Source organism: Colletotrichum truncatum (assembly GCF_014235925.2).
Source record: "Colletotrichum truncatum strain CMES1059 chromosome Unknown Contig_0011, whole genome shotgun sequence".
NCBI lineage: Eukaryota > Fungi > Ascomycota > Sordariomycetes > Glomerellales > Glomerellaceae > Colletotrichum > Colletotrichum truncatum.
This window is the reverse complement of record NW_027222408.1, coordinates 23,422-48,194: the sequence shown is the minus strand read 5'-3', so window position 1 is coordinate 48,194 and position 24,773 is coordinate 23,422. Positions and strand designations below refer to the sequence as shown.

The 24,773-nt window shown below is 48.0% G+C and overlaps 10 protein-coding genes across 10 annotated transcripts; 6 read left to right on the top strand and 4 right to left on the bottom strand.

Moving 5' to 3' along the window:
- Window positions 1–228: 228 nt before the first annotated feature.
- On the top strand, window positions 229–1,983 carry CTRU02_214340 (uncharacterized protein; the record flags this gene model as incomplete). Its single annotated transcript, XM_036731792.1, has 1 exon — window positions 229–1,983. One exon carries the CDS (start codon window positions 229–231, stop codon window positions 1,981–1,983), a length of 1,755 nt encoding a protein of 584 aa, XP_036576564.1.
- A 1,869-nt stretch (window positions 1,984–3,852) lies between these two features.
- Window positions 3,853–4,606, top strand: CTRU02_214339 (uncharacterized protein; the record flags this gene model as incomplete). Its single annotated transcript, XM_036731794.1, has 2 exons — window positions 3,853–3,969; window positions 4,016–4,606. The coding sequence occupies 2 exons, from the start codon at window positions 3,853–3,855 to the stop codon at window positions 4,604–4,606; spliced, it is 708 nt and encodes a 235-aa protein (XP_036576566.1).
- A 467-nt stretch (window positions 4,607–5,073) lies between these two features.
- On the top strand, window positions 5,074–5,613 carry CTRU02_214338 (uncharacterized protein; the record flags this gene model as incomplete). The annotated part of the gene is made up of 1 exon (XM_036731795.1): window positions 5,074–5,613. One exon carries the CDS (start codon window positions 5,074–5,076, stop codon window positions 5,611–5,613), a length of 540 nt encoding a protein of 179 aa, XP_036576567.1.
- Window positions 5,614–7,196: 1,583 nt separating this feature from the next.
- CTRU02_214337 (FAD-binding domain-containing protein) lies at window positions 7,197–9,020 on the bottom strand (the record flags this gene model as incomplete). Its single annotated transcript, XM_036731796.2, has 4 exons — window positions 7,197–7,574; window positions 7,640–7,707; window positions 7,766–8,453; window positions 8,535–9,020. The coding sequence occupies 4 exons, from the start codon at window positions 9,018–9,020 to the stop codon at window positions 7,197–7,199; spliced, it is 1,620 nt and encodes a 539-aa protein (XP_036576568.2).
- A 1,847-nt stretch (window positions 9,021–10,867) lies between these two features.
- Window positions 10,868–11,263, bottom strand: CTRU02_214336 (uncharacterized protein; the record flags this gene model as incomplete). Its single annotated transcript, XM_036731797.1, has 2 exons — window positions 10,868–11,057; window positions 11,112–11,263. 2 exons carry the CDS (start codon window positions 11,261–11,263, stop codon window positions 10,868–10,870), a joined length of 342 nt encoding a protein of 113 aa, XP_036576569.1.
- A 723-nt stretch (window positions 11,264–11,986) lies between these two features.
- Window positions 11,987–13,249, top strand: CTRU02_214335 (uncharacterized protein; the record flags this gene model as incomplete). Its single annotated transcript, XM_036731798.1, has 1 exon — window positions 11,987–13,249. The coding sequence occupies one exon, from the start codon at window positions 11,987–11,989 to the stop codon at window positions 13,247–13,249; it is 1,263 nt and encodes a 420-aa protein (XP_036576570.1).
- A 72-nt stretch (window positions 13,250–13,321) lies between these two features.
- On the bottom strand, window positions 13,322–14,320 carry CTRU02_214334 (TPR domain-containing protein; the record flags this gene model as incomplete). Its single annotated transcript, XM_036731799.1, has 1 exon — window positions 13,322–14,320. The coding sequence occupies one exon, from the start codon at window positions 14,318–14,320 to the stop codon at window positions 13,322–13,324; it is 999 nt and encodes a 332-aa protein (XP_036576571.1).
- A 1,809-nt stretch (window positions 14,321–16,129) lies between these two features.
- On the top strand, window positions 16,130–17,562 carry CTRU02_214333 (uncharacterized protein; the record flags this gene model as incomplete). Its single annotated transcript, XM_036731801.2, has 2 exons — window positions 16,130–16,264; window positions 16,321–17,562. 2 exons carry the CDS (start codon window positions 16,130–16,132, stop codon window positions 17,560–17,562), a joined length of 1,377 nt encoding a protein of 458 aa, XP_036576573.2.
- Window positions 17,563–19,456: 1,894 nt separating this feature from the next.
- CTRU02_214332 (uncharacterized protein) lies at window positions 19,457–19,753 on the bottom strand (the record flags this gene model as incomplete). Its single annotated transcript, XM_036731802.1, has 1 exon — window positions 19,457–19,753. One exon carries the CDS (start codon window positions 19,751–19,753, stop codon window positions 19,457–19,459), a length of 297 nt encoding a protein of 98 aa, XP_036576574.1.
- A 180-nt stretch (window positions 19,754–19,933) lies between these two features.
- On the top strand, window positions 19,934–20,569 carry CTRU02_214331 (cyclin; the record flags this gene model as incomplete). Its single annotated transcript, XM_036731803.1, has 1 exon — window positions 19,934–20,569. One exon carries the CDS (start codon window positions 19,934–19,936, stop codon window positions 20,567–20,569), a length of 636 nt encoding a protein of 211 aa, XP_036576575.1.
- Window positions 20,570–24,773: the final 4,204 nt, after the last annotated feature.

Below are 24,773 nucleotides of genomic sequence, written 5' to 3'. Positions count from 1 at the left end.
TTTAGCGCTGCTGTTGATAGGAGACATAATGTGCGGTTCCTGTTTTGTCCCTATAGTAAAATCCACTTCCAGCTTTGATACGACCGTTGTGTCTGCGCATCCGTAAATGTCCATTCCCAAAGCAAGCTCTTGAAACCTAGATGTCCATACACTTAGACAACCCCAAGTACAAAACTCTCAAAGTTTCCAAGAAATCTACAGAAGGTCTCGCTATGCATCCGAGTCAAAATGGACGAGTACGAAGTCTTTCATCGTCTTGCTACGTACCCTTTCTCCTCTTCAACAATGGAGATGTTCCAATGCGCTCTGCGACTCATTCGAAGTCGCTACCCGATAGCCTTCTACCGCGACGCAGAAGATACAGCCGTAGAGTTTCCACCAATGGAAGATTTCTTTAAGCAAGAAAAAATGCCACTCCATGTCACTGGCAAATGGATCAGTTATATGCAGACTGTGGCCTGTTCTGTTAATACTGCAGAACAAGGGGTCTCCCCGTCGTTGTGGCGTCTTGCCCGAGACGACCACGTAGATATCGACGTAGTCACTGATTATCTCCAGCTATTACGGTTATCTTACCCGTCTTTCCACTTCACAGACCCCGTCCCTATCGCCCCTGACACCATCGAAAACGTAACAGGGCTTCTGGGCACACCAGATGCCATAACCCTCATTCCATGCCATTACAACGGAGCCTGGTTTACCGCCATTGCCTACACAGATTGCGTGCAGTTATACGGGATGCACGTTGAAGACAGCCCAAAGATAGAACAGCTGCTACAAGTCTTGTTTCCCCGTCGTTTGATCCGTTTCTCTCGGCCACCCCTGGCGGCGCGTCTCGAGGACTCTGGGGTGTGGATGCTTTTGAGCATGCGGATGCTAGTCGCTGGAGGTTTACCGATGCAGCATGTCGACACTACATTTCTCCGGAGCTCGAGAGCACGAATTTTCATGGAGCTGCTGATGAAGAAACTTGACGTGAAGGAATCTGATGTTTCAACCCGGATTCAGGAAGCACAAGCAGAAAACTCTCTCTTCTTCGACGAGGCCTTCATATCCGAAGACTACGTCCCCACACCGTCAAGCTCAATCTCCACAGCTGACAGAGAGGAAGACTACAATTTTACACTGGGTGGCTCTCCCGAACAAGTCAGCCGATCTTCTCTATCGCCTGAAGAGCAGCCCTCGTCCAGAGAACAATCTTCCAGCGCAGAGACGACTGTGTCGGCACAAGCTCCGCGCAGTCCATCATCGTCCCCGCAACCGCCGTCCCCGCAACCAACCGAGCCCACCCGTAAGAAGCTCGCCTCGCTGCGCAGCAGCCACATCCCCGACACTAGAGTGCCCGGAATGCCGCAAAGAATGCCCAAGCAGTGCAAAGACATCCTTGACATGTTGAGCGAGGCTGTGGTTTTTTACCGAAGTTCTCGCATGTCGGAAAAATCGGAACTGTCAGTAATATGGTCTGCTATGAACAGCGGCTTCAAGAGCGAGTTTTACAGACGCTACATCTGCGTGCTGTTTTATAAGCAGATGGACCGTCTTGCCAGTGATGAAAAGTTTGCTATACACGTAAAGACCAGGATGTCATACTCCGAACGAAGAAAAATGAACTCTTTCAAGTCGCGGTGCAAAATCTGGCATGATATCTGCGAGCTCCGCCACAACTGGGGACCCGCCAAATATGCGCTTCTTTGCGTTATGCCAGAAAAGCCAAACTTGGAACATATGAAAACCCGGGAGCGGGGGGGGCAGCTCAAGCAACTAGGTGAGCGGCTCAATGATAAGTATGACGACCTATCGAGCTATGTAGAAGCGGCGACAGGTCTATGCACAGCTTTGGTCCAAGGCAGTCTCCCATGCGGTTTGATGATTGATGACTATCGTTTGAGGCCGGACCAAGAGTTCATGGAGCCTGAATTTGCTGCTTATACAAGCCTCAATCCGCGGCCGGTGATCTCAATCCCAAGACGGACCTCTGGCTAGACACCAAAAACAGTCATTAGCGAGCTAGATTGGATATGGCACAATGCAGAACAAGCGGTAAACAAGGTTCTCTTTTGAAACACTTTGAAATATATTCAGCAATTGATTGAAGATGAGAAGTATTTAAAACAAGCCTTAGGTGATATTGAGGCTTTTGGCGAGGAGTATGCGTGGTGCATTGTAAGATCAGCACTATTCCTTTTACGCCTATTGATGGAAGCTTATAAAGCTAGCAACCTTATGGGAATTAGTCTCCGACTCAACGTGTGCCATCTCTAGCCTGCTTGAGAAGTACTATTTACATTAAATCGCTTATTATGCCTATCGAAGCAGACCCTGCTAGCCTAAAGCTGATTTAAACTAAGGGTCTATATTATACTTCGAAGTTATACTTAGCTGTCTCATCTGGTACAACTTGAAATCTAATAGCTATTAAAACCTATAGAATTCCTTGAGTCTTCTAATCAAGTCAGCGCCTATATTCTAATTATCGACTTGACTCGTTAGATCGAACGAACAGACATGGCAAGCTTCGTAAAGTAGAAACTACTAGCAGAACCAAGTCCAAGAACGAAAACGTCAACAGCCAACATCATTTATTTGCCTAACTAAAGACTGAACAATGATACGATATTCGCTACTAAATATCGTCACAGTGAATCAGAACTTTGGAATTCCTTTTCTGTCAGCTGCAAAAAAAAAAAAAAAAAAAAAAAAAAAAAAATCTCCTTTACTGGGGCTTGTTCTTTGCCTCACTGGGCGCCAAATCGACGACGCTCAAACACAAGCCATGCAAGTCAATGATCAGGCGATATTGTGACTGCCACCTCCTAGCCTGGTCCCTTACCCGTTCTTTTTCGGCCTGATCTACGCTCCGCCATGCCCCGGGCGGGTTAAGCCCACTGAGCGACCTGACTTTTGAACCGCTTAGCGACGAAGTCACTTCAGCCGACCCCGCGTGCGCATCTATCTGATGGGCAAGTAGGCAGATGCGGCACGCAGCATTGGTGAGCCGTTAGTGGGCTGCCAGGCTTCTTCTCAATGAAAGTTTTTAGCCTCTTCTCCAGCGGGGAGGCGTCTTCCAGCTTGTCGAGTATGCGCTTGATGTTGACCAGGCGGCCTGGGTGCGGTTGCAGAAGGGCAGCGACACAGGCGATGGTTTTCCACGTCTCTATGGGCATCATCGCCATATGAAGCTCGGGAGTGAACTGGTAGCGACCATCCTCCAAGAATTTACCTTTGACTAAACCACGAAAAACCGCCTGAGACGGCAATTATGGAGGGATAACCACGATGTGGAGACGCAAGGCCAGGAACGTGCTTGTGACCAGCTATAGTTTCCTTTCGGCTTCGCGTCGAGCGTCATAAATTGCTGACGTATGTGTATGTTAGATCAAACAACTAAAAGAGGGGAGACTTGAGCGACATACCCTATCCGCGAGGAAGTTTCAATTTGGTTCACCAATTTACCGAATGTACTGTACTGGGAACGCGTAATCTTGCTATTAACTCTCGATACCGTACCGATGCCCGAGGTTTTCCCTACTTGCTAGGGCATTAAAAATAGCTTCTTTGTTTTGAAAGCTTTGTAATGCCTCTGCTAATCGGTGAATAGAGCCAGTACTAGATGTTAGAACCCTTGGCCCAAAGCCGCTTCGGTTGATCTTATAGGGAGTGTCTTGACGTCCCTGATGACTAATTGTGCTTTTCGATGGGTTAAATGCCGTCAGAAACAGCTGTGGCGATGGCTTTGTGGCGGATTGCATACGCTAAACAGATGGCCAACACTATTTATGCGCCTGTTTCTTATACGTCTCCGGTTGGCTTCTCTAGATCACTTAAGCAAACCGGCTAGCTGATTTCCTCACAATGATTTCCAAAATACTAACAGCCTTCCACGTCATCTCGGCGGTAGTCATACTTGCGTTGACCGTAAGGGTACTGCAAGATGAAGAAAACGAGAAGAAGGGCATAGTCCAAATTCTGGTGCGTAATCCGTCCTCAAGAAAGGCCGTGACTAACAATAAAAAAGCTGCATGAGCATGCGCGCCGCTTCGTCCAGGTTCCCGATGTGGTTGGTTCTATTGCTACTGCGGTGAAGAGCGCGGCCTCCAGCGTGATCACCGCCGCGGTCGCATCTGGCGAGTCTTTAGTGGCCGCGAGCCTGCCTTCGAGCGTGTCAGTAGGAACGAAGTACGCATGTGTGGCTTCCCAATGCGTCGCCATCCCTGGCTCTGCTTTTAGTCTGGTCCAAGACGTCGCCTCATTTCTCCCTTCGCCCGAGGAAATCGAAAGGTTGCAAGAGCTGGTGGATAAATGTCCGAACATGGAAACCGTTCTGTCCGCCGGGCTCGGTTTGGCGTTAACTTCAACTATATTCTTGCTTGCCGGTCTCAAGTTCAGGCTTCTCAGCTTTGTTTCACTCGGATTGAGTGTCGTTTCTGCAGTTCTTTTTGCAGTAGTGACGTTCTTTTCGGTTTCGCTCCATAAAACGTCTCAAGCTGTTGCGGACTTGCTGGACGTCGAAGTGCGCAAAGGGGATGTTTTTGGGGCATCTGTTGGCGATTTAACAGCAAGTTTGATTATGTGCGCGCTGGCCCTCTATCAGATCATTATCAATTAGAAAGGGGATCGATAGTTGGAAACGTTCCCATAGGCGAATATAGGCTTTATTCTGTCATCAATTCCGTCACTAACGACGGTAGTAGTAGAAAGCCTGGAGACGAGATTCACAAATATCCTCATAGTCAGGCCCAAGACTTATAGTGGATTGATTATCCAACTCACAGACTGATGCTTTAATAATAATGTCGCAAGAAGACACCCATGCGCCAAAGTACTGTACTTTTCCTACATCTAACATCATTTTGGGTCGTTAAGCCCATAATGGCTTGTGTGAAAGTAGATCAAGCAACTAGTACATCTAAATTTATTTAAGCTATGTATAAGACAAGCATACAGTAGTGCCGAGGATAGCGCTTCGTCCACGTCTCGAAAGGCAATATTTTGTCAACCCGCCTTCCTGCTACTTTCTTTCAAACGTCGCCACACCATCCTTCGCTTCTCTTCATACAATTTGATTTGCATATCATGGAAATTCATGGCGTTGTGTCACTCAGGCTCACGATCGTATTCACTTCAGGAGTGGGAAGCGTGGACAGCCAGAAGTTCGATAAACTGAAACATTATGTGTCCCGTTACTCAGACATCCGCCCATCAGATATCAACAACGACTCTCCTGTGGTGGTCAGTCAGCAGACTTTGGAGACGACATTAGCTTACCTTGGCATATCAGCCGATCGAGTGCGCTCCGAAAGCTATTCGAGTGGCAAGTTTGCGACTCTCGTAGGCTGCCAAGTGGCGGGCTCGACCGATCAACACCACAGCAGCAAGAGAAGTATCATCGACACATCAAAGTGGACAACCGCAGCGGATGAATTACAACCTGTAATTGATCGCATCAAATCCAGCATTCAGAGGCTCAACCATCAATGGCAGATATTGGACGACGCACAAAAGCGACTCAAAAGGTTGGCTGCCTCGACTCTAGATGAGGTAGACTGGGACGATCCGGTCGTCCGGATACAATCAGAACTGGATCTATTTGATTCCGAGGAGGCGGACCCATGACCAGCGAAGAACCTTGGTTAATGACCACTGGCTTTGGGCTATTCGGGCCTCCCTAAATGTATTTACTAGTACCGAGACCATCCTCATAACCTTTACTTCCTGAATGCTTACATACATCTATCTTTGCCACTGTTATTTGTGGATCAATAAAGCTCCTGATCATTCGATGTGATCCACTTAGATGTCATCTTTGTTCCCTGACGAAGGACCCGTTGCTTTCAGTGGTGGCGCTGCTCGCAGAAGCCAGGATGCGAAAATGACAAACTGCTTTCTTCATCTGTGGGAGAAGAGGCGTGTTCGTCTGTTGGCTCAAGTCTGACTATGGCAGACTCGCACTCGTCTGTGTATTTAGGGGATCTTGTCAGGGAAGGCAAGCTTAGGAGTACTTGGGCACGCCTGTGGGAGTTCTTCAGCGCTTGTCGAAGGAGACTGTTTGCCCCCTCTTTGCGTCTGGTGCCAACTGTATGAATAGGAGCTGATGGCATTGTCTAACAAAATAAGACGTTTGGGCAGTGACCGCTTAAGGATTTCTGGACTGCCACCAGCGCCCCCCTTAAGAACTTTTACCAGGGGTTAGACATGAGCAACTCGGAATGCCATGATGTGAATACAGTGCCATGTGAAGCCAAAAGGGATAAGGCACTTCTTTTGAAGGGAGCCAGGAATGGCTCTGATTGTACACGTGGCGGTTGGGAAGCAATCCATTACGTCCAAGGACTTACAGTTGAATCCGACATCGGTTTCCGGCATTACTCTCCTAGCGCTTCCAACCAGGATACAATAATGAACCTGTTTGCTGACACGGTACCTGCGGACATCTCCACAATGCTTTCCAGAGAGCAAGAGATACCGACAGTGGCAGCTATTATGGGCACTTCACCCATTTTTTGCAGAATCAAGAGCTTGCTGTGGGTTACACACAGGAGTATTAACATTTTTCTAACAGGTATTTTGCATGGGGTTTTCTGTACCTTCTCAGCAAATAGACACCAAAATGCCCAAGAAAAAGAAGCTTCTTATGTGTAAAGTATGAAACCAGATTCGAACGCGACTGTACCTCTCACAAGCGTTGCCAAGCAATGAGATCACCATCATCAGCAAGCGGATCAAAATCGAGCCTCGATCCACGAGACACAAAGTAAGCCAACAGCCAATTCTACAGTAACTAAGGCTATAACGAGACGATTTAATCTTGACAACGTGGGTGCTTGAGTAGTAAATCACTAAGTCAGATCCGTCCCTAGGAGGTTTGATTTCAGCATCTTTATGTGCAGACACTTCCGCCTTTGCTACTTAGAAGACCCACTATACAGCAGATTTAGGGACCCCAAATACGATCAAGTAGCTCTAAGAACCTATCCCAGACCATGTTCGCAAGGTTTATTGTTTAGACATTCAAGCCCGTCAATCAGCCGGCTGGTAATCAAGCTCCCGAAGGCAGAGGTTGCTCTCGAGATATTCGCGAATGGCTCGTTCCCTCCGGTACGTGTTGTAAAGCGGGTGACTTTCCTTGATAACGAAACCCCCTGCGAGGTCGCAAAGTGCGTCTCGCGTTTCATTTGCAGTGGACACTATAGTACCAATTAGCAGGATACGCAGCTGCAAGAACAGGCCCTACCAAGAATTAGCATGTCTCCTATCTCCCCAACTGCTTCTGGCGGTGTGACGTCGAAGAGGCGTGATGCCTCACTCCACAAGCTCGATGCGAGGTCTGGGCTGCCCACATAGAGCCGCGCCCTCGTGCCGAAGTCCTTCACCCGAGCCGGTTTGCCATGTAAACGACTTGTGCCGCCGTAAATATGCTTCGTGACAAGCTTTTCGACATCAGACGCGTTCAAGAGGTGCGTCGAAGCGTTTTTAGTTATCAAATCGTCGCTAAGGCAACCCGGAATGAGCATTTTGAGATCTTCCACGGTCATCCCATTTGCCTGCATCTCGTAATAAATCGAAATCTCGAGGATCTACCCGCAAAGCGTCGAGGAAAGAAGTTAGCTAAGTTCTGAGAATTAGACACGTGTGCATATACATAGCCATCGTCCAATGTGTCGTCGTTGAGTATAGGGTTCAGGATTGATTCCGCCGCATGTACGATGCCTATCGTAATAGTTAGTCAATTGCCACGGTGAATATTCAGCTTATTGGTACAACCCACCAAGATTGGTCACCTGCCAGATGAGGTGTATCTGTCGCGTGCGCCCTCTGCAGTGGTTGTATCCGTAAACAAGCTTCTTCAAGTATGGCGCCTGGGCTGCGATCCCGTGGTCAGTAGCCACCATGAATACTGCCTCATAGTCCCACACTGGTATGCTGACTCCGTGTGGCCCAGAGAAAAGGGCCAGTCGAGGCACGACGTGTTCGTGGGAGTACCGAACCAGGCTGGAAGTGAATCCTCGTCGGGGCTTGATGAAGAGGTCGACAATGCCTTGTTCCGCTTCCGCCCACGAAGTCACGACGAAGGGGTGGCACTCAAACAGCCGGACTCTCGGCATCCACAACAACAGGTACTGGCCCGCTTCGAACTTGAGTGGTCGGGACAGCGTGATGGAGATTCGCACGGTTCCAGTAACGTGGTCTATGTAGGCTCGTCCAAACGTTTGCCCCATAGCCTTGTTACGAAATGCCACCAAGCAGCCTTGTATCATAGTGGCCAAAGCAGTCACGCCAAGGTAGATATACACCCACTGCCAAGATCGGCCAGCAATCGATAGCAGATGCAGTGCAATCCCCACTGCCGCCAGAGAAGCGAGTGCCTGGTGGGTTCTGAGACAAAGCTCGTAGATACGGCGACGGAAAAAGGGTAAGAAGGAAATCGTCGCCGCTGCGACCATTGCGATGGAACCCTACAAGACGAAAAAAAAAAAAACACATTAGATTCGATAAGTCTAAACGCCGGCGAAAACAATAATAAGAACACGGATTACAATTAGCATGAGAAGCTCGTTAACACGATCCGGTACCTGGACCTGGTATTGGTTGTTTTGCATAGCACTGACGATATGAGCCGCTAGAAGCATCGCTGCTACGCGACCCTGCCACCTGTGCATTGCCGCGTAATGCCGAAAAGGTATAGCCAGTATGTCTGCCGTGAGGTCCAAGCAGGGACTGGCAAAGAGAGGGAGTGTATTGAGTAAAGCCAGGTTCCCCGAGCGGGAGAGAAACGTAGACGGTCGGAATGCCAGGCAAAACGCGTTTACGCCTATGTACACTGTTGGAAGTAGCAAGGACACGACATTCCAAGGACCGAATAAAGCATGACGATGAACCAGGAGTCGATAGAGCAAATGCTTCTCAAGCAGATGCGCGAGTCGTCTTCGTAATTTGCTCGTACGGGACAAGAAGTTCACAAAAGCAAGACCTACAATCATGCCTGCAAGGCAGATTGCGTACAAGGTAATGACCCAATCCATGACGAGGCTGTAATCAGGGTAGGAAGGGGGCTTATAAAACGTTTGCACACAAACTGCATCAAGAGCAAGGCTAGACGCACGTAATATTGAACGAGGAGAAGTCAGTAGGCTTCCTACAAGGTACAGCAATGCCGTAGAAGTCTAGATGAAAAGAAGACATAGGGTTTTCTGTTACAGAGCCAGAAGTGGCTGGTAGAAGCTCGATTTGGCGCCAGCGTTGCCTAGAGCTGGCACTGATATTTCCTCGAAAAGACTGACGCACGTGCCAAGCTGAGCAGGCCGAGAAGACAGTCGGTATCCCGATGTCTCATGAGCAGATGCTGTAAGTAGCCGTGAAAAACGTGGCTACGTGGAGATGAGACCAACATTTTTCACTTCCTTGATTGACGACGCCGCATCGACATCGATCAGAAATATAAACCCGTCCGAGTTGGCATACCAGCGGCCCATGTCATCGATACATAGCGGCTTCTGTTTAGTCTTCTTAAACATGAGAAACTGACCGGTGCAGCTCACGGCCTCGACGTGGTGGCGGTTGTGACCCTTAAGCGGCTGGCAAAGCTCTTGGCCGGCTTCTCCATATTAGAATGCGGATCAATAGGTTCATACTATGATATCCGAATTCCCCCGCTTTCAGCTCCTAGAGATGTACTTGCAAATCTTTACTAATCCTGCATCGGTCACCAATATGTTATTGCCATCGAGCCAGGGATGCTCAAATCCTTGGGCTTCTAAATAAATAAGACTAATTAGGGACCTAAGACGAAACATAAATTCACTCTTGATCCTTAAATGGTTGCTCTTTTCGTCGTTTACCTGCATGTATGCGTAGATAAACTCAACAATATTCTGGTGATGGAGCTTTCTTAACTTTGACAGAGATTCTTTCACCTTGAGATCCACTTCTTTGATGCGGACTAGCTTTCCCTGTCTCACTGCTACTGTCAGGCTGCCCCCGACATCATGTAGCTTGAATTACTCCTGGTAGTGTTCCCAAGGTGAGTTCCATTCGACGTCGGTCGTGGGGGTCGAAAAAGGGTTTCTCAGAGAGCGAATGAGAATCTGCGCCGAGTCTGTAAACGTGATGTAATCTGTTGTCTTCTCTGGGTGTGATGCGATGTGCGAGTCATCGTCCGTTGCTGGCGTATCAGCCACAGCATACAGTCTATGATCTGATGTAGTAGCATTACCAAGGCTATAGTGAGCTGGAAAAATGGCTATCTGCGTCTTTCGTTTGGCTTTCATGATGTTTGTCCGAATGTCTCATCTTGCTCATGTGTTGATTTAACGGTCGTCCGATGGCGTATAAGTAAGCTGCCTTAAAGTAGATTCCGGCGGATGCGTAAGGCAAGCGGTTACCATATTAGCCCTAAAATTGGCGAACGAAGAGTTTTGTCTCAGTCTTACGAAAACTGTTTTCTACCTAGCCTTCTCTACCCGAGCGATAGAGAGTGGCTCAGCCATGGTATCTGCATGGAGGGACAAGCGAGCTGCTACCTTGGTAGTTCGGTTGACCTTGGCAGGCGGATGAAGCATAGCCACAGTTACCTACACAGTCCTCGATCGCGTGGCGGGCAGTGAAAGGATGGAATCCATACTCCTGATTTTTTTAGGGCAAATTACAGGAAGTAAAACAAGCTACATTGTCAAGAACGGAAGCGTGATCAGATGTAGTATTTGAAGCGGCGATGCGCGTTCAAGTTACTCTATGGGTCAAAAAGCCCAGCACGCAAATCCTTTTGACGCACTAACCCCAAAGCCCACAAACTATGAACCTGGAGCTCGAATCGAGTACAGAAGTAAGTAAAGGAAAAAAAAAATCCTTGAAGAATTACCCCTTCGATCTATCATTCCATCTTGCGACGCAGGCCGTCCAGCAGATATTGATACACCACGCATAAAACGCACGAGACCACAAGCCACCAGCCCGTCACCGTCGTCGTAGCTATGGATGTTCCCGACCACTGGCCTCCGTGAACCGTGTAGATGTTCAGAATGGTGGACAAAAGTCCAATCAGCGAGTTCACCAAGGTAGGACTACGTTTTGTAAGCAATGATACTTACGGAACCAGCTCAGACAGAGACTCTTACACAATGATATGCTGATGCACCCAGACGTAGTTTGTGCGCCATTTGAACCACAACCATGCCAGACCGATGGATGCCGCACCCGAAAGTATAGACGCAAGGGCAATCAGACAGTCGTTGACCCAGTATGAGACTGTCTGTCCAACCCTACCCATGCTCTCAAGAACTTGCGATCGCCTCAGTGACTCGAACGTGGAGGGAAATACGATGTAGCCGGCCAGCAACAGCCACGAAAAGATTTTCGCTAGGAGGGACCACCATCAGTCGATCTCTTTGTCGTTTTCCAGCACCATCGCGTCGTATCTAGAGACCGCATAGGGTTTGACCTGATCATCTATGTCGTACCTTGGGGGAGGGGTGTCGTCATCCTTCATTTTCTTCAGCTATATAGTACGTATGTACAGTTATGAGCATATATATTGTCCTCTTTTAACTAGAGTACTTTCTCTCTTGAGCTAGAGTGGAGCCGAGCCAGTACTTAGATCTACCTAGCGCGGTCGAAAATAATCCACAAATGGCTCCAAAATAAGCCGTGGTAACCCGTGATTATCTTGCGCTGCTTGTACTCCAAAGTATACTAGTAGAGTTGCAAGTACCCCAGTCAGTAACCTACATAACGACAGTGCACACGACATGCCCCAGTACAGAGCACATTTACCAGAGTACATCAACTCAAATGTGGGGAACCCTTAGTCATTCATTTCCAGCATGAAGAACATATCATGTGACTAGCATAATGACGTTGATGGAAGTCTATGGAAGGTTATGGAATACTATCGAGCGCTGAGGGTGTTCAAGCAGTGGTTTACACAAGGCGTCAGAGCGAATGTGCGAGAACTATTCACGTTTTTGTGTTATATTGCAGTGTCTCAGCCACTATGGATGAGCCTCAGTCCTATCAAATTGATGATGCGAGCGATCCCCCAGAGTTTGAAACTTCCGAGAGCGACACTTCCCAAATTGCCACACTTACCCAAACCAGCCGGCTGAGACCCGCCGGAAGCGCCTTATCATTCGTGCCATATGCTGACTGGGAGCCAGAAAGGTCATACGAAGGCGAGCCAACGATACGTTATAATGTGGAATGGACGTTATTTGTAAAGAACAGGACACAAGCTGGTGAATCTGAACTTGATGTGGTGATATCACCACGCAATTTCTGGAAATACGTCCTCCGACCGAAGGTGATCGATGCGAGTGCAGATGAACCTTGGGCGGAGGATAAAACGAAGCTTATTATGTCCGTCACCGACCGCAGAACAAGAAAAATAACGAAGTTTTGTAAAAAGTTGGAAGTTGATTGGCCGTTCGTCACCAGACAGCTTCAAGAATGGAGCAAGTTTCTCAAAGATGGGAAAAAAATTACTCTCACGGTTACGTTCTACTACAAGTGTGTAGACACCGGCAAATCTAGCAGAGGTGGAGCGACGGCCAATCAGCTAGCAGACTTGGACGCCAGAACCGAAGGTTTAGGCAGAGGAGCATGCATCAAGAAGGCCTATGCACTAATGCGTTGCCCTGACCGTTCTTGTACAAAAGGGGACCACTGCTGGCAATACGAAGGCAAACACTACCGACTACTACCTCACCATATAAGGATGCTTGCGGATCACCTACAGGCAGGCAGGGTTTTGAACGGACATGACGATGTTCCAGATGAATTCCGTCGATTAGTTATGGCTGATGCACGTGAGCAAGAAGAGAGAGAACAAAAAGAGTTGGAGAAATTGCGAAAACCTAAGCGGAGACGACGCTACTCAGACGATTCGTCCTCTAGTTTGGCAGCTGTGCGTTGTCATCGATGTGCACTACTTCCAGGAGATCCCGGTATTGGAACCAGCGCCCCCTCAACTCCACAGATGGTGTTTTCGTCGTCTTCTCTGCCAGGCTGTGGTCTGTTCAGGGAAGATGCTGTCAGGGCTTACACTGTGTGGCAGCAGTCCCAAGTGAGCACCGAAGAACAGAAAGAGCACTATGATGCGGTACAAGAGTTGACCTTGGCACACTGTTATGACTTGGACATGCTTGCAGCCAACCAGAAAAGGATGTTTGGATTCTATACAAAGCATGGGGTTCCTGCAGGTATTGCATGGCGTTATGTTCGTGATGTGGAAGCCTTTCTAGAGCAGCGGGAAACATAGAGAAGCATATAGCAACACAACGATTTAGACAATGGAAATTCAAAAACGAAGTATATTTCTGTATGCTGTACGCTAAGCTTCTTCCGTTGAAATCTGTGCCTTCCGAAAATGACCCCTCGCAACTCTCTTGTTCTCTCCCACAACTCTAATTTGCATCTGGAGATACGATTTAAAATCGCCCTGGATAAGATCCTCGTCCTCCAGGAATTGCTTCCTAATACGATTCTTGACTGAGCCAAATAAATACTCGATCGGGTTCAAGTCTGGAGAGTACGGTGACTGGTATTCAATGATCACGCCCGCTTGGGTAAACTTGTCTTTCAGAGCCGGGGAGAAGAAATGGAACGAGGCGTTATCCATGAAAATGACGGATCGTGGCGCTGGGTATCTGCCGCACAAGGGCAGAAGTCGTTCGAGGAAGCCCTCAACTATGTTCACGTCCGTATTTTCCTCATACACCTCGGAGTAAATCACACCGTCAATAGTGTATGCTGGCAGCACTTGGACTCTCTTTCCTCGGTGGAATCGCTTGGTCTGTACCGGCGTTACACCTTTCGGGGCGTAACCACGTTCCAGAATTGCGAGACCCCGATCACTTCCACTTTCATCAATAAATATCATTTGTTTGACTTTGTAGTGTGATCGTCGTTCTATGTAATCGTCTCGTAGATCTGGGTTGCGCTCTTTCGCAATAGTCCGTGTGACCTTCTTCGTCCAGCCAGCTCGTTTCAACACCCTACCGATGTTGAATCGTGATACTTTAACCTGGTATTGCTCAAAAAGGAAATCAGCCATGGATTGTTGACTCAGGCAAGGATGCTCTTCTAGGTGGTTCTTGAGAGCAAGCCACATGTTCTCTGTCACTTCTCTTGGTCGACCTGTAGCTCGACGTGGAGGGTCGATAGTGCCATGTTTGAGTATTTTGGAACGAGCACGACGAATAGTTCGCGTGGTGCAGGAGACAATTCGCTTAGCTATTTCTTCATCTGTGATGGTTTCCTCGCCCTTGAATTTGCTTATAATAACGTTCTGGAGTTCGGTTCGCTGGGGCTTCGATAATCTGGTTGACATATTAGGTCGTACAGCTCCAGGTTGTAATGCGAGCGTGTCCTCGATCTTCCTTCCGGCAGCCCTGAGTTGAACGGCAGAATATTATTCCGGTAATGCACTCAGCCTCGCATGTCGATGATTACCTCATCTCACAGTGGAGATATGGACAAACCCGCTCGGCTCCCGGAAATACCTATCACCGGGTCAGTCGCGTGTTCAGGACGGACGCGTCGCCACTTTTTGCGTTTATCTCTACACACTCCGTATCTCGATCTAATACTGCTCGCACTTACCCTAAAGCCACTCGGTGGCCCGTTCATTGAACCCCCACAATCATTCAGCCCTGCTAATAGATCAACTTTGGAAAATGTCCAACATTACAGGGGTGACCATCACCGAAGATGGGGTCCCAGTTTGCGAGTGTGGGTACAAAATGGTCGAGCGAACGACGCGCATGCCAGCGAGTGAGAACAGGTCTGCCACCGACTATGACTGATGTACTGTACTACCCAGCTAAGCTATGTATTCTTAAAGAGGTAAATGTACTGACTTATTTAGTTTGGCGCTGCTGGAAGCTTCGAAGGAAAGACCAGTGCAATAGCAAAATCTGGTTCAGAGAATTCGCCCAGGTGAAATCGCAACTCGGTCCCGCGCCGAAACCCAAAGAGCCATACACTTCGAATCCCACGCCGGAACCCGAGGAGCCACGCACTCCGAAAAAATACAAACAGAGACCCATTGATTCTTTTTTAACCCCAACGACACCTGAAAAGCTCAACAGGTTGCCACAAGGGAATAGGTCCCCCAGGGTGCAGAACCATGGAGGTAAGTATCTCAGCACAACCTCAAACTTAAGTCTAGAACTATATTAATCGATTTTGTCAATAGTAATCACACCCCCCCACAGTAAACGGCGAGAAGTGAAGACACTCTCCGAACCGATTACTCCTACGAAGAAGAGAAAGACGGAAGCCCCGATGGTCGATACCAGTTCTAGCAACGTGTTTAACCTCGTTGGCATGATCGACGAATCTACAAATGCAGAGGTCAAGGCAACTTTTTGTCTGTACAAGGGGTTGCAGATCGGCACATTTCTATCCCCCAAGGCAGCGCATATCACCTCATCATTAAAAAGGCTCAAGACATCTCCAGAGACGCCTGAAGAAAATCGGTAAGGTGAAAGCCTTTTTCATGAGATTCTAGCAATACATATGTCTAGGATCACGCTATGATTGTTGAAGAAACAGTTTGGTTTCGATCACTAGTAGAACGATGTCTTAGAATTTGAGGGCTTAAGGTTATCTTGGATGATATCGACGATCTAGTTATAGAATATATATATGTTTGGGGAAGCGTTTTAAATCTTGTCGCAATGTGAGCACTGTTTTCATCTGGGAAGCATGGCATTTCAAGCCGACGAGACTGACAGAACCTACTCTATCGATACTACCAATATCTGACTGGGTCGTGGTCGCATTGGAGCCAAGCAAGGCACGGCGGATCTCGGAGTCGCTATCACAAAGCCAAACGATAGCCTCCCGCATTCACTTGTCACCTGCATACGGACTAGTTAATGCCTGCAACTATGCAGCAGGACCGTGGCGGATGTCGTGGCTGCGACTGATTGGCACATCTTAGTGTGCCCCACACTGTATTACCTGAGTTCAAAACGCGACTCATCGTTTCAGTGATTCTGGGCGCATTCCTGTGAGAAACAGCTCAACAACACTTGGGTTTGAGGAGCAACTCTGCCCGAGGTCCTTCGAAAGTGCCATCTTATCGAGGCTGCCATTTTGGCATTCCAACTACAAAGATTATTCACAGACGGAAATGCCGATGTGGTCGTGTGTGGCAGATGCCTGCAAAAAACCAGCTGTACAGAGGGATGGAGACTGTTTGTTGTGCGATAAACACTTCTGTCGCGCCCATCTCCGACAACCATGGCACAGTTGCCCGAAGCCAGAGGTCTGTCGCTCCGAAGTTGGAAACGGCTGGAAAATATTTACTAACCTGTTGTTTAGGACGACTGGGAGTCGTATTCACGTCAATATACAGCCACAGAAGCCAGCCATATCGACAATTTACGTCGTCGGATAGATGGTTCCAAGCTGTGTAGCCGTGCATCAATGCTGAGGAACGGCATAAGCTGTACCGTTGATCTGTCTCCCAAACATTTGTCTGCCATGATGGGAAACCAAAACTGCCACGCTGAGATCATCTTTGAGGACGGTGTGAAGTGGCTTGCGCGATTTCGACTTCCTAGGACAACTTCGCCTCCGCAAGAAGTCCGCGACTTCATCCTTCACAGCGAAGTAGCTACAATGTCCTACCTCCAACAACACACCCGTCTCCCCACTCCGAAAATTTTTGATTGGGCCTGCGAATCCGATCCGGGAAATCAGCTTGGGGTTAGCTATATCCTTATGGAAAAGCTCGACGGAAGGCCTTTAGATTGGCAGACGGCGAGTTCATCTCAAAGGGAGAAGATCATGCAACAATTGGTGGACGTATTTCTCGAAATCGATAAGCATCCTTTCGAATCAATGGGTTCACTCACCATGTCTAATAGCGTTCCTGGCAGTTTTGACATGCAAGGGTTTGCACAACAATCGACATACTGGATGGGAGCCGGGAGGGGGTTGGGTCCGTTTTCTTCCCCATTGGACGGGTACCGCGCTATAGTCGAGTCAAATCTCTCAATGATAGCCAGCGGCGAACTTGCCGCCTACTACCCGTTGGAGGCTTACCTTACACATCGCTTCCGTCTGGATGTTATTGGCAGCCTCTGGAAAGATATTTCCAGTAGAAGCCAATTCTTTCTCAAGCACCCGGATGACAAAGGAGACCACATTTTGGTCAATGATACCTTCGATATTGTCGGAATCATAGACTGGGAATGGACTTGCGTAGTTTCCCGTGCCGAAGCCTTCTCCTCCCCATTAATGATGTGGCCTGTCACCAAATTTTACAACAGTCTCAACGAGCTATCCCCAGATGAACTGAGATTCGCTGAAATATTTCGAGAAAGAGGTCGACAAGACCTCTCTGACTGTATACTCGACGGCAGGAAGATTCAGAGATTTCTATTTGCATTGGGTCTGGAGACTCCCCGGGACGAAAGAACCATTATTGATCTTTTTAAGGGTCTTCAACGAGCATTCGGCTATGAGGATGAAGCGTGGCAGGTATGGAAGTACAAGGTTCTCAAAGAGTGGAAAGACGATAAATTGCTCCAGATATTATTAGAGCCATCCGAAAATTAGGACGAAACCATATCCTAATGCATTAATCTTCCAGTCGAGTTAGTTTGATAGAAGTCTGTTGTTATTGAAATTTACTCCTATGAGCAACATCTCCCGGATAATCTCCAATGGTTCCGTTACTTCACCACCAGAAACCAGTCAGACAGGCTTATTTATCCCATTATCACCAGTAAAGAGAGGTACTCGAGTCCCATCATTATCAATCGCGACGGCAAGATTCTTCTGTGATCCGGCCGGCTTGTCTGTCTTCATGTTAAAGTATGAATTGAGTGCCGGAATAGAGGACCCACGAGTTGAGCAATAACGGCCACCACTCAAGGCCCAGGCATCGCAGCCAGTGTGGGCGCATTTTTCAGCCATGATTGTTGATTGTATTCTAATCTATAGGCTGTTTTACCGGGCTTCAACTTTTGCAGGGTTCGAATCAAAGAAATTTTAACGATCATTGCCGACCGAAGGAAAGGGATGCGAAAATCTGCGAGCTCAAGTACTTTGAATCAAATGCCCTTTATGTGTAGTCTCCTCTAAGTGAGCGGCCGCATTATATGCCGCAGTTGACGAACTAGGCAATCCGGATTTAGGCAGCCGCACCCTCCAGTAAACGACCAACCACCAGATTGTCTTCTCCCCCCTCCATCTGCTTGGTTTTCGTGGTTGTCAATTTCGCCGAAGCTCTATTGTGGGGTTCTAATTGTCCTCAAATTGGAATTTGACGATAGACATAGCGCCAATGAGACATTCCCCGACCTTATCGCTCTTAAATCTAAGGCTTGTACAGTCCCGGCCGGGCCCAGATCACACGATCTGATCTTTTTGAGGGTGTTGCATATGTCGGCGTCCTCGACTATCCTAGTGCCGTTTGTAGCCGTGTTGACGTTCGTGCTCATGTCCACTGGCACCCCGGCATCCTTTGTGTGGACTCGGCAGAACTCAACACGGAAGTCTTGTCTATGACCCATCCTTATTAATACTGTCGTGAGCGTCGTGAGAGATAATCTATTCTAGTTTGATAGCCGACGCAGACCTTTTCGACAAGATTCAGCATGCGTCTAACAACAGGCTGGCGCTTCGTGAGGGAGACCGGTTGGTTTAGTTCATGGACTGTGCCGCCAACGTGTTCGTTGGTTTATCGGCCATCACGACGTTTTGCTCCTTTACGGACAGCTAGCTCAATGCGACTGTCCAGGACAGTGCATTAGTCTTTGGCCACTCCGATGCTCGCTCTTGATCTGTTTATTGAATTAATAAATTTGTAGCGTATCCTATAGCGGTGAACGCAGGACAGCAGGAATTGGCCTGGGTGTTATTCTGTCCGCATTGTGTCTGCTACTTCTCCACATGTTCCCATTGTAACATATAACAGACAAAAGCAGAGTAATTAAGGAATAAGTATTGTGGTCTGTGCGGAGCTGTACTCAGTACGTATTATTTGAAGATAACACTATGTGGGTCATAGTTTAGAAATTTCTAAAAAATATAAAAGAGGACGTAATTAATGCTCATCACTGTATAATGCAGTACATTCAACACCCTGAGAGAATTAAGAAACGAAAAAATAGCATTATAGTTCAGTGGCAAATAGAATGATCAAAGACCCAAAAAGGAGCAAAAGTCGGCTCAAAAGCGAAACACCGAAAACTTTTACACCGTTCAGAAGGATACAAGGAGCATGCCAGGAGCATAAAGAGGCCTTAGTCTACTAACTGCCTGCCTTAGCACGGCTGAAATATCTGTCTGTCTACTATGTAGGATTGGCCAGGATCTTCGATGCCCGCATATCCATTTTATGGAGTCGTCTATAGCTACGTCTAGGATAATGTAACATGTATCGAGATGACGCATTCTTGCGCGCAGCAGACATGGCTATTCAGGCGGTTTGCAGTACTTTAATAGTCTAGAATGCGGTGCAATTCGCCAGATAACTCCTTCTTTCATGCTCTAATTCCGATCTCGTTATCTTGAGCAATTCACGTAGCTGATCGGCCAACTCGACAAGGTCCCGAACAAGGCTAAGTAGGGTTCTCCACAACCGACGCGTCGCCATAAGCTCGCTGTAAAGAGTCTTGTTCTCCTGAAGTAGGAGGGGTATGACCGTGTCATACTGTTCATCAGTCTGCTTCGTGAGTCTCAGCAACAGGTCATCTAGGTCGAAGGTGTCAGAATAAACACTTGACGTGGGACGAGGTTCCATCTTTGATGCATCAATTTTCTGGTTATGGTCCGTTTAAGTACTTTGGAGAGATCTATTTCTGGCTTAACTGCCAGCGTTAAGTAAGGCCACTTGCCCTCCCAGCGACAGTCCATCATAGCCTTTGCTCATGCAATCACGCATACCTAATTGACAGTTGTTGTGCATGCAGAACACCAACCAATGCATCGTGCTGCGAGAGTCTCTTGCCAGTCTTGCCAGCCATGGCTGCGGTCTGGTGTTGACGTTGTCGTCGACCATTACCAAGCAGTTATTTCCACCCCACTAACGAGTACACCAACAGACGTCGACCGACTCGAGCAATTCTGTCGGAACCCCCTTCCCCTACGTCTTGTTCATACCACGGTCGAGCGCTTCCTTGCAAGGACGGTGCCCGTCAACACTGATATATGGGATTTCCCCTCAGGTTTAGAAGCCTTTGTGCGGCATCTACTGTTATGGGCCGACATAAGCGGAGCTGTTTTCTGCGTTGGTCTAATCTACCTAGAGCGGGCTGCTGCGCGCGGGCGACAAGAGACTCCGCTGACTGAGATGGGACGGCGTCTTCGGGTCCTGGCGGCAATCATCCTTGCTCGGAAGCATCTTGAAGACGACACATACGATACGCGGTTTTGGGTTGGCGTGACGGCTGGGACTTGTTCGTCTTATTTTACAAACGATGATATTAATGATGCTGAGGCAAGGCTTCTGAATGATATCATTTGGGATCTGAGTATAGACATTCAGGAAATGTACGTAAAGATCAAACTGATCTGCGACCCAGACACCATTTCTATTTCAGGTTATAGGCGACTTTAAGAACAGCTGAAAGAGTTACCGTCTTTCAATTTTACTAAGCCCAAACTACGCGTCAAGTATTATTACATATATTCACACTAACTTTACTGTTATAATTTCAAGAGTATGAAGGTTTTAGTACATATCAGCCAAGAGGGGGCTTATACTAGTGTACGATCCAAATTGACTTCAACGGCGGAAAACCTAACTTCTACTTATTTACCGCTCGAAACGATCTCCAAAGAATTACCCTGCCTAGACAAGTCTCATCTCATGCTTGTCGCCTTAGCATTCATTACATAAGGACGTTCGAAAATCAGGTCATTTTTAAAGTAGGCCGGCTTAGCAAGTTCTTTAGTAACTTTGTATGCTCTATAAGGGTAACCGTAATGGATAGAGCCTAATCTGTCTTAAATACACCTAATATCAGAATGCCTAACAGGGAGTGGTTTGTTTTCTAGTTCTTATCCTGTATCAGGCACACCCAGTCACGCCGGTAAGTCATGTAATTCTGTCAATCGCTCTCGATCTGCCTTGTCGTTGGGATTGTATAGGGATGTCTACATCTTTCAAAGTAGCATATCATCCCCATTTTATCGGTCGGTTTAACATAGCTCATTTCTATAATGCAGCTAAATACTAGAAGCTTTAACTAAAGCAAAGTCTGAGGTAGCGTTGGTGTTGATCTAATGTCTGACCTAAACGCCGTCCTACAAGACTTCGACCCAATTGATTCCGACAGCGATATTTACATGGGTTTTACCGAGGGTTACGTTAACGGCCCTGTGTCTGACCTGGACGCCCCTTCCGAAGATGTTGGTCCAATTAATGGGGACAACGACTTTCAAAGACAGTCACAGTGATCAACTGCCTGGCACCTTCTTTCTAGTCTCAGCTACTTTCCACATAATCGAGAAAAAAGTGGACCGATTTGTGATTCGCGACGTACCGAGAGCCCGTTGAAGTCGATGGCATACGCGTTGCCGAAAGACCTCTCAGCTCTGAAGGATCGAATTCAGACGATGGCATGAAATCTAGGGTCCAAAAGGTGCTCCCGCCGGACGCCGCAAGACAGCAGCGATCTCCCCGCATGGGTACTGCGAAAACCCCTCGGAAGTCGCGCTAGGTCAGGGGTCAGTTCCCTGCATCCTGGTCCTGCTAGTTTCTTGCTCTTCCCCAACCCCTCCAACGAGTCCACCAGCCCTGGCACCCTAGTCACCCCATCAATTCTTCCCCTGGTCTGGACCTGGTCAATCCACCACGCAGTAGATCAAAATGCGGCCATTTGCTCATTTTGTAACACCAAATTTGATACTTTACCACATAGTAGTACGTCCCGCCCCGCCGCAGCGCCTGGATCTGCTTTCGACTAGGATGCAATAGTGTTTGCTTGCCCAAGCTGCCAAGGATTGATGGTTTAGTGACGTCAGTTTACAAGGGGCCCAATCACCGTTCCCACGTCGAAGCCTTGGGGGCGGATGGGGAAAGAGGGATGGGAGAGTATAAGTAGAGACATCTTGTCCGGTTTGAGTTAAGAAATTTCTCTTAGTGGGCTGGGCCTCCTGCCCCTATTTCCTTTGTTTCCCGCTGATGCCATTCCAGCGATGCCGTTGATCCTTTTTCAGCGATGCCACTAAGTGATGCCGCCGAGACGTGACTCCTCGAGCGATGCCGCCGCAACGGTTCTGCAATGTTTCTTTTGTTTTCCGCTGATTCTTACCAGCGATGCCACTGAGTGATGCCGCCGAGACGTGACTCCTCGAGCGATGCCGCCGCAACGGTTCTGCAATGTTTCTTTTGTTTTCCGCTGATGCTTACCAGCGATGCCGTTGATCCTTTTTCAGCGATGCCACTGAGTGATGCCGCCGAGACGTGACTCCTCGAGCGATGCCGCCGCAACGGTTCTGCAATGTTTCTTTTGTTTTCCGCTGATGCTTTTCCAGCGATGCCGTTGACGCTTTTCCAACGATGCCTAGTGATGATCTTCCGTTGATTTACGCTGATGCTACTTTATTCCAGCGACGCCGCTGATGTTATTCCAGCGATGCCGCAAAGCGATGTTATCGCAAAGGGTCTGCATGGTTTTTTGCTTTCCCTTGATGCTATTCCGGCGATCCACTATGTGATTGGGCGGCGAAAATCGGACTCTGCAACCTCCCCGTGGTGCCGCCTGGGAACCTATCTTTGAAAAGGTAGAGCCAGTGCAGAGACGTGACGGTGAAGCAAAGACTTAATGTTAGACTTGAGAACCCTCCTTTATGTTTCCAACGGGACAGAAGCTCTTGAGGATCTACTTCTACCTAGCCAGCTAGTAATAAGGTGTATCTCAGGGCAATTTCTTGCGTTGCCGTCAGTATAGAAGCTTGATCTGGCCTCTGAGGCCTCATAAGCAATTAAAACAAGCCAGGACACAATGGCTGCAGATTTGTCCTCATTGAGCTTTTGATTGTGGCGCAGTTGGTTGCCCGACCGCTCGTGACAGATCCATGACAAGGAATGTCCGACACATCGTATTACTGGTTTTGAGTGGGTTTGCATGGTTCTTGCTACTGTATGTATATACTTATAGCATTTACCTTCATAAACGAAACGCTCAAGGAGCGGTCCATAATAGAGTCAGAATCTGCCGCTTAACATCGGGGACCTACTCCTCGTACACCTTATACATTTAGCGCATGCGAAAAATATGCTGACACTTATAATATCCAAAAATACCACCGGTTTTTTAGAGCCCGTGTTTGAGCCACTTTCAGCCTAACTAGTCTTTGAGTAATTATATTGGTTTGTAAATACTATTCTCGTGGGCGTCGCGATAAGCTGTGCTCATTAGGTTGCCGCTGCTCATGCATTCTACAAAGTATCGTTTATCACACCTTCTCCTGTAAGATGTTCGATTCTTGGAACACAAATTGATCAATGCTGTAAAATCCCGCCTGAACTAATCGTTCTCAACCCGTAGGGCACCCTCTCTCTTCGTCTAGTATAATCGAAACGATGGGAAATAAAAGTCGAGGAACATCCATAAGGTTGCCACGTTCGCTTCTAGCACCCGAGGCCGACGTATTGAAGAATGGCCCCACTATGTGGCCAAACGAGATTCTAACTGTACTGTTGTCTCACCTCAGCACCGGCGACGTACTGGGGGTTGCCATGACAAGCCGGAGCTTGCATCAGCTTTCTATTTGGTACCTCTACCGCTTTCGCTTCTGCGACGAGGGCGTCAGCTGGATCTACCGATACCTTTGGCTAGGAGACCCCTTTCGATCCGAGAGACTCGATTCACGAAAGATCGATCGTTCCTTGGGGCTTCTTCAGAAGGTCATCGCATATCACCCTGCGCCACGGTACACGCCAATAGAGTTTGAAACGGAAGCTCTGCCTCGGCTGCCTTTATTTGTAAACCGCCAGCTGCAATGGTCCGGTCAAGTAGAAGTCACATTGCTTCACCTTGCCGCCTACGCTGGCCTTGACTCTCTAGTTGCACTTCTCCTTGACAGCAACGTCAATATCAACACTAGTATCCGACGCTATAGAGCAACAGTCCCGTGGCTAACGCCTCTGTTCCTCGCCGTAGCAAGCGGAAACATACCGACGGCCACACTACTTCTCCAGAGAGGAGCCGATATAGGGGATTGTTTGCACATGGCTTGCGTTTTAGGGTTGCCGGCTATGGTTCGACTAATCCTGAGGATGCGTCCGGGTATAGTAAACCTACAGTCACGCACAGAAGGTTTTACTCCTCTTACGTATGCTGTCAAATTCTGCGCCAAAGACCCAGTCCAGGTTGTTTGTTATCTTTTGGACAAGGGAGCCAATCCAGACGCTAAGCCAACCTGGATGGATCCTATGTTCAATTCGGCCGTTAGCAGAGGTTTCTTCGGTACAGCTTTCCGCCTGTTGCAGTCAGTAGGGGCTTCCCAAGACATGATGCTTGCAATTAACAGAGCTCCAACACCAATCGGTCCAGGTGAGGCTGAAGCTTTCGTCGCTATAGTTAACAACATTACGAAAAGTGTTAACTTTTGTAAGAACGTTAGAACTGTACTAGTAGATTAGCGTTCTAGTGTACTCCTAATCAGAAACACCATTAGGAAGGAAGTACTCCATCAATAGGAGCATACTTGGTCCATTTGTGTCTATTGAATAGCTTTGCTACGCTAGTAGTGACGAAACGCTGGAGGAACAATCCCTTACAAAGTTAGAAATTTCCTTTCACCCCACTAGC